The sequence below is a fragment of the Watersipora subatra genome, chromosome 8 (genome assembly GCF_963576615.1).
Source record: "Watersipora subatra chromosome 8, tzWatSuba1.1, whole genome shotgun sequence".
NCBI classification, from domain to species: domain Eukaryota; kingdom Metazoa; phylum Bryozoa; class Gymnolaemata; order Cheilostomatida; family Watersiporidae; genus Watersipora; species Watersipora subatra.
In genome coordinates this window covers 30,732,465-30,741,231 of record NC_088715.1, presented here as the reverse complement: position 1 = coordinate 30,741,231, position 8,767 = coordinate 30,732,465, and the positions used below count along the sequence as shown (strand labels likewise).

At 36.0% G+C, this 8,767-nt stretch overlaps 1 protein-coding gene across 1 annotated transcript; it reads left to right on the top strand.

Moving 5' to 3' along the window:
• Positions 1 to 6,426: 6,426 nt before the first annotated feature.
• LOC137402448 (nucleolar protein 58-like) lies at positions 6,427 to 6,771 on the top strand. Its single transcript, XM_068088948.1, has one exon. It carries the CDS (start codon positions 6,427 to 6,429, stop codon positions 6,769 to 6,771), a length of 345 nt encoding a protein of 114 aa, XP_067945049.1.
• Positions 6,772 to 8,767: the final 1,996 nt, after the last annotated feature.

The window sequence follows — 8,767 nt, the reverse complement described above, 5'->3', positions numbered from 1 at the left end:
TCATATTTGTCCTAAAAACCTGTATTTGAGATCTCTGCATTTTTCTCACAAAACATTTTAAAATGACTTTTCATGTAGCTAGTTTTGCATGAGTTCACCAGTCACTCTGCTTGTGTACTACTTTGAAATTTAAAATTTGCTGGCAATATCTGATTGTTTAAATTTGTTTAGTCGGTAAGATTTCATGACCTGATGTCATGACTTACAAATCTTTATCATATATATTTGAGATTTTTTCGCATGAATTAATGGAGCTTTACTGAAGTGTAATCATAAAACTAATGATGGTTTATTTTTATTATTTAGGCTATTTTCTTCTTACTCTCATGATCAACAGATAGTGTGCATAACTCCACCACAACTCATTAACTAAATATACTTTTCTCAAAATTACTAGACACTTCTTTGAATAGTTTTTGTCAAAGTGTGATTACCAAGACATTTTAAAGGCTTTAAACTATGTGTGCAAATTTTAAAAAATTTAGAAAAATTTCATAATAGATTTTAAGTAGTTTGATATGGCACTCTTTTATGTTAACAAACATTACATTATTTAGTATGGTAAAGTATTAGGTTGACTGCATGAAACAAAAACAGGATCTAGCTCCGCTTTTTACAGAACAAAGCTATAAAAATCGAGCTTGTGACTTTAAAGTTTGTGTCCCTTTAATTTACTTTATAACATATTCGCAAAGTAAAATCTTACTTGAACTTTTACGAAGGGCAAAGGTGATGCAAAACATTGGATCATCATTTGGTTTCTAATTGAAATTGACTGCTAATTTTTATTGGTGCAATATATCTCTAATAATATCTTTACCTTTCACATATATTAATCTTAAGTATCTAAAGTATGTGTACAATGTGCTTTCTTTTTACTGGCTAGAACAAAATCTGTTGAAATAACCAATAAATCCATGTCAGTGCCAATTCTGCAATAATAGCCCCAAGCTCAAACATGCTTGTCTTGATTAACGTGAAATGCACATTGGTATTGTTAGTAAGGGGTTGATAGAAAGTTTTCCAAAGATCTGAAATCATTTGAGTTTCATAGAAGTGGTTTTTATAAATATTGGTTAGGCAATAAAAATCTGATGATGATTAGTAGCCTACTCGTTGAATAGTTAAAAGATTAAAACGTTAAAAACACTTGTTAAGAAGTATTCATAAATGTATCAGTTTATTTTTTGTATGAGTTGATTTCCCTATAAAAAAAACATTTTTCATTTCTGAGTCAACCAAAAATTACAAAAATTAGGAAATAGACAGAATGGTTGAAGGATATATAAACGGTTGCATAGAGAGCCGAGCTGATGATATTACTCAAACAGCAAATAACATTACTGAGAGGTGAAAGCTAAATGTACAGCATATTGCTACATGTCAAGGTTTATCAGCCTACAGTTAACTTGAATGAAAGATAATGGTTATGAAATAAATATCCTACAGGATGAATTTATTCGCGGTGTTATATTTGGTGAAAATTGAAATTTCATGCATATTCGCTGAGTTAACTCTTTTGCGGATAGCAATAGAGTTAACCCTACGCATGCGCATATTGCGTGTTTAAGTTTCTATTTAGCTTACAACTGCGTGTCAATCATGCTAAGCTATAACTTTGTTGCTGCGTTCAAAAGTGTTCACGAATATCCATAGATTTTGAGGCCTTTAATGAACCAACATTTTGTGGTAAATAAAGAGTTTTTTTTCAAAACAATTTACTAAATTAGTTGAAGTTTACTTTGGTTCTTCAGTAGAACGCAATATTTATTTCTTTCATCCCTACCGCTTTGTTATTTGTTTTAGTGTGAGAGAGAGGGAGAGATCTTTCATCATACACGGAAGCACAATGACTGCAAGGGTGGTATATACCATTCTTAAAAGACCACAAATCATTCCAGGAGATTAAAAAAACGAGGTAGAAGTGACTGCGGATGCTAATGCGGAGAATATATCTGTTTAAAAAAGAGAAAAATACGCCTTTACGAGCACAAAACTTTGGCCAACCGGCAGAACTTTGCAATAGTAAGCCACAAGGAAAGTTCTGATGATAACTTCCTTACCAGGCATGTATTAGCGAGAAAATCGCCTTTAACATCCATCCAAGACAGTGACAGCAACTGAGCTGCTATTACCAAAATAACTAATCAGAGAGCACCATTACACATTAGTATTCACATATTATGAGTACCAGTTTAATTTTACTGCTAAAAAACCGTCATAGGAACTAAACTGGTTATATTTACTCCGTTCATCGTTTGTAAAATTGTATTTGTATTTGAAATATTTTATTTGTACACTCAAGTTTGTAATAAATTATAATATATCCATACATGAAATTAAATATACTAGAAATTCCACTGTCATACAGCCCACGACCAAAGTGATATTGGAAAAAAGAAAGGGTATTGATGGTTGAGAAATACAATATTAGCAGTCAAATAGGATAACTGCAATTATAGCTGTAATGTAGTTGGTGTGGGTGTTATTATATACAACAAATAGCAATAGTAAAAGAAAATATTATATGTTTATATCCCTCCTCCTGCATAAAGAGAAATGCAATATTGGCCAATATTGGAAGTAAAATGCACTGATATTATTAGAATAACCAATATTATTTATATAGTAATAATATAAAACCAATGCAAAATTTTACATTTCAAAATGGCATAGCTAACAATATCACAAAGTTGTGATATTTATATAGATTTTTAGAAAATCTGTACTATGTAGTCATTGTTCTGTAGTCATCCAAACTTATAATTAATTATTATGTTAATAATATCATGAGAAACGTTAAGAAATATCATCGTCTTTTGCTAAACTTACACTGCTTTGGACATCAGTTAGAATGCGAAATTATTGAAATGTGTCGGCAAATGAAAATGAGAAAATTGAAATCGGCAAAAATGAAACGATTTCTGTGCTCCTACATGTATGTTAATTGTCGAAACCTTTGGCAATTCGACAATGCTATAGACTGGTGAAAAGTGCACGTTATTTCTTCGTGAAATGCGCCAGACTTTATCGTTCTATTATCTGTCGCTCGGCGTTTCAATTTTCGGTCGTAACTTTTATTAATCCAAACTTTTCAAGCGTTTTGTGGCAATTTTCGTCCAAAATAATCTGTCTATTTGTGTATAATCCGATCAGATGGGTTAGTTTTAAGAATTTGTGGTAACCCTTCAAAGGCTTGGTAACATATTTAAAAAGGTTTAAATGTGTTTTGTATCCTTATTATACTGTAACGCCTTTACAAAATGATGTTTAAATTTTTTGATGAAATCTCTTGACGAGGGTTCGTCTCATTGTTACTGAATAATTTCGTAAGTTGTGTGCACATGCATTTTTCATAAAAACACCCACACTCCGCTCGTTTAGTCGTGGGATAGTTTAATCATGTTTGCTGCAGCAATATCAAGGAGTTGTTGTCGATGAAGGTGTTTAGGTTGACTGGTTGCTTTTCTGCCAATATTCCTGCCTTGATGAATATTACTACTTGTCTCTAATTTTTGTTATCGAACTAGGTTGTTTCATTCTTAATCTGCACTAAACACAAAAAAGAAAAAATATGTATAGGTGTTAAGGAAGTACAAAAACAATAGCTGAAGTACTTGATGAAAGCGATCAGTTTTTAAACAAAAGAATTAACTAATGCAGTTAAATATGAAAAAAACGTAAGTGCACTGCAAATCAAATACAAACCATGATGTCCAGATCAGCATCATGATCATCCTCAACTTTGTTATCAGAGATCGATGGAGTTATTTCAATGTGAAAAGACTAGGGGAAATTTTTTTGCGATGACGAAGCCATGCCAAATACGTAACTTGTGAAAACCTTGAATAATTTTCTAAAGTTTGATTCAATGGCAATAAAACTCATAGCCCGACAATGATTTTTAAGAAGTTTTGGAACTTGGCTACGTTTAGTACTTCTGCCTAGCGACTATTTTTGCGATGACGCCATTTTGCATATGTTGTGAACACCTTGAATAATGTTGTAAAGAAATGTGATGCAATGGCAATGGTGTTAGCTCAAAGCCCAGGCAATGATTTTAAAAAATGTTTTGGAACTTAACTACATCAAGTGTTTATATTAAAAACTAGCATATTGGCTAGTTTTTAATTTGATGCAGTAGTTATTCTTCCTTGTGATGAGAAAAAGAACTAATTATTTCACAGAAATTAATAATTCGCCGAATTGACTGTTTGCAAATTCACGAATTTTTATAACTAACAAATATTTTCATCCTGTAGGGTAATAATATTTAATACTTTATCTCATCCAACTCAAATGATTAAGCAGTTTAAGCAACTATGTATCAGTGTCTATTATAGTTAGCACTGTAACTATGGACATCGGTACACAACAGTTTGTCAGTATAATCATTGATTATATACTGTAAATAAAACAATTTAAATTTTATTTAAAGGTTGATTTTGCTGCAGCACGAACTTGACCTACATCGATCGGAAATAAAAATGCTCACAAGGTCAGTATTTACTTTCAATTGTGATTGTTGTTTCTACATTTGTTGCTCAACCTGTATACCCTTGCATGGTTGTCTAATAGTCATATTTACACACAAGTTCTGCCAACATCTTCTTCATCTTTTATAGCGGCAGTATTTTAACTTTGTGCTCTGATTACAACCATCACAATTACTTATTTTATCTGGTCTGACGTAGTTGAATGTATTCACCTACTTTTGTATAGAACTAAGTTTAACGCTGGAGGGTTTAGCAGCAAAAATCCACAGCCTAATTTTACCACCAAACCACCAACAATATTGAGAATTTGCTGCAGAGATTCTCTTCAAAAGCTTTTGGTGACCTGTCTTGTGAAAGCCTGATTGTTTATTCATGCATATACTTTACAGTAAAGTAGAAATAGTACATTCATCTTATGGCTATGAAAAATTACGTTTGTGATAGACCTTCTTCTTAGAGCTATTTGTTGACACAGAGTGTTTAATATATCTATGAATTATTATATGCTAAATTAATTATATGTTGTTTTGTTGCTTCATAGTTTATAATTTTTTGCCTTTTAGTTAGGCTGAGTGAGTTACGTTGATATCTATAATTCTAAGAAGGACATTACTTCTATTAGTTCTATTAGATGTTTAAATTTCTTTTCAAAATTTGTGTGGCTATCAAAAAGTAATTCTATTAAACACTATAGTAAATCTACTAAAAAGGTGAATAATATTATTTTTAGCAACACATAAAATATAGTCAATTTTTAACAAACGTGTTTAAAACAGTTTAATCTTAAACCAATACATATTTAATTACCTGGGCATTCTTCAGACGGGTTTTGGATTAAAATAGTGTAGCTGAAGCCAGCATGCCGCAATCTCGAATGCTCAGTCAGCAACATATTTAGTCAGCCGGAATGGCAAGGTAAGACTCTGGCTGGCCATCTGGTGTTTGCTGAGTTAACCTGATTTTTCCAAGGGCGAAATGGCGAAATTTGACTGTCCCCACTGGTCAGGAAAAAATAGAAATAATGGAATGACTAGCGGGACACTACTGGTCCAATTGTTTCAGGAGTCTCCAATAGTCTCAAGAGGGTGGGAAAGGGTCAAGAAAAAGAGGAACAAAGAAAGAGAGGGGAGACAAATGTAGGGAGAGAAAAGGTGGGAGAGAAAAGGGTGGGAGGAGAAAGCTGGGATAGAAATTTAGGGAGAAAAAAGTCGCAGAAAGAAAGGTGAGAAAATAAAAAGGGGGAGAAAAAAGGGGTACAGACAAGAGGGAGAGAAAGAGAGAGAGGCAAAAGGGGAGAAAAAATGGGTAGAGAAAAAGACAAAAGAAAAGGGGAAAAGAAAAGGGGAGAGAAAAGAGGGAGAGAAGAAGAGTGGGAGCAGAAAGGGGGGAGAGAGAGAAAGGAGAGAGAGGAAGAGAGGGAAGGAGAGAAAGGGGAAAAAGACATAGCAGGAAGAAGATAGGAGAGGATGAAAGAGAGGGAGAAAAAGTAGGGAGAGAGCTGGGTGTAGAGCGAAGAAGGAGAGAAAGGGGGGAGGAAATTGAGAGAGGGAAAGGTGTGGTAGTAAAAGAGGCAGAGAAAAGGAGTAGAAAAAAAGGGAAGAGTAAATAGAAGGGGAAAAAGGGGAAACTAAAGGTGAGAGAGAAAAGTGTAAGAGAAGAAGACAGTAAGAACAAAAAGGGAGAGAGAGGGGAGGGGAGAGGGAGAGAGAGGAGAGAGAGATAGGGGCAGAAAAAGTTTGATGGAGAACGAGAAAGGGGAAGAAAGAGGGGGAGAGCGAGGGGGGGAGAGTGAGGAGAGAGAGAGAGAAAGGGGAGGGAGAAAAATGTGGGAGAGGGAAAAATGAGGTAGTAAGAGAGGCAGAAAAAAAGGGGAGAGAAAAGGGGGGAGTGAAAGGGAGGAAAAAAAGGGGAAATCGAACATGGGAGATAAATGGGAAAGAAAAGAGAAGTGGGAAGAAAAAAGGAGGGGAGAGTAAGGGAAGAGAGAGAGGGAAAGAGGGAAGAGAAACAGGGCAGAAAAAAGACGAGAGAGGACAAGAGAGGGGAGAACAACCAGGAGAGGGTGGGGGTGAAGAGGGAGGGAGGAGAGAAAGGGGAAGGAGAAAAAGGTGGGAGAAGGAAAGGTGGGTTCGTAAAAGAGGGAGAGAAAAGGGGAGAGAAAGAGGGGGAGAAAAAGAGGGGAGAGAGAAAAAGGGTAAAGAGAAAAGGGAGGAAAGAAAAGGGGGGAGAAAAAAAGAGGCGGGAGAAAAAATGGGGTGATGAAAAATTGGGATAGACAGGGACAGAAAGAAAGGATGGAGAGAGGGCAGGGAGAGGACGGAAAAGGCAAAGAGGGCAAAAAGAGGACACAAAGAGATGACTTTGTTTCCTTCCGGACGAGACAGGAAAGAAAATATGAGTTTGCAAGAGGAGTGACTGGTCGAACACGGCTGGTCCAAGCGTTGCATAGACAGACCCTGTACAAAACATCAGTGTTTTTCAACCTTTTTTGAGCCAAGGCACATCTTTAGGTCGGAAAAATTTCGTGCGTCACATCACTAACCAGAAATGTTATAAAACGGCACTCTGAACATTGTATTTAATCACAATATAATTCATCAATTTATTTATACTCAGTCAGTGTGAAACCTCGGTCTGTTTAATTAAACACAATGCCGATATCCTGGCAGGAATAAAAGAAAGACAGACACGAAGCTCTTCTTTAACAGGTCTCAGTTTCTCTCTGTTTTTAATTTATATAGAAGTTAGGCTGGAAAAGAACAGCTCACACTAGCCTGTCTTGACAAACTGTTTTTTTTACCGGAGTTTTCCCCGGCAAGCACGTCGATAAAAACAACAGCTTGTCACAAGACGCACTGCACCTGATGCATTAGCTGCAGTGAAGGGGAGTTATTCTCTTTCGTCTATATGGCTTGGCTGCGATGTTATGGCAGTCGCTCCATTGGTAATCATAACGGATTTCACGCAAAAAATTATTTAGAAAAAAATAAGATTACAACGTTTAACCAAAGACCAGTCTCTGTTGTAAACTTTAGTAGAACTTAACAATAAAATCAATTGAAAACAAAATCTATGAGAACAAATAAAACTGACTGATACAAAAATAGAAATAAAACTGACAGGGTGCACAAATAACGACATGTTTAGTCGCTGTTGTTGCCTAATTTCTACTAAAGTTTGCCGCAGTGACTGGTCGACGGTTAAACGTTGTAATATTTTTTTCTACATAAATGTTTGCGCTAATTTGGTATGATCACCAATAGATCGCAGACATAACATCACAACCAAGCCACATGGACAGAAGAGAACAACTCCCGATGAATTCAGATGATGCATCATGTGCAGTACATCTTGTGACAAGCTGTTGTGTTGCTCACCCGTTCGACCGGGAGACAACTCTGCAAAAACAACAGTTTGTCAAGACAGGCTAAGCTCACACAGATATGTGGTGGGAAATGGGAGCAATGTGAGAACAGCTCTTTTGGCCTGAATGAGGAACTACTTTGCAGCAGTCAACCAAAAACTGTCCAAATGAAGATCAGCAAATCTTAGTTTTAAACCCAGATCCTGGTTCAGTTCAGTTAGTTCCTCTTGCTCTTGTAAAGTCATCTCCTTTCCACCAGCTGATGCTTGGCGGTTCGGGTCTCTAACCCAGTCAAAGCATTCGGTAGAAGCTGAAGAGAAATAAAATGACAACTTCTGCTCAAGACTTTTCAAATGTCTACGTATTACCTCACACAGTGCAGCAGTGGGACTAAAACTATGTAGCTAGCTTTCACTGCTCTTTCATTTAGCTTTGTGGTTTTTCTCATAAAGTTTGACTGTTTCTATGTATTTACACGCAAGCAAAAATAGTCTGTATGGTTGTTTTAAAACGGTGGGTGTTTCATTTGGAAATGGCGGTTAAGCTTGCTTAGCACAATATGGCACTGTTAGATACCTTTTCTCCACACACCAGGCATAATGGAGTAGCTGTCATCTCATCCCTGGTGAAAGTGAATCTATACGATTGATAGCTTTCACTATATTGCCTTGAGCTCACCGTCTTTGCTTTCTCTTTCCCACCAATCATACTAAGGCCTTCATCCGGAAAAGAATCTTCTACAGAGACCAATTCAGAGATTGCAGTTGTCCTTTTCAAAAACTTCTCCATGACTGTCACCACGACCTCTTGGGTTCATCAGCCAGCAATGTGTGCCAGACGAATGATTATTACCGTAAAACCTGTATTTGAAGGCCACTTTCATTTGAAGGCCCCCAACATTTGAGTG

Excerpts from the sequence above, each read along its gene's own strand:
- LOC137402448 (XM_068088948.1), top strand. The coding sequence starts at position 6,427 with ATGGGAAAGAAAAGAGAAGTGGGAAGAAAAAAGGAGGGGAGAGTAAGG.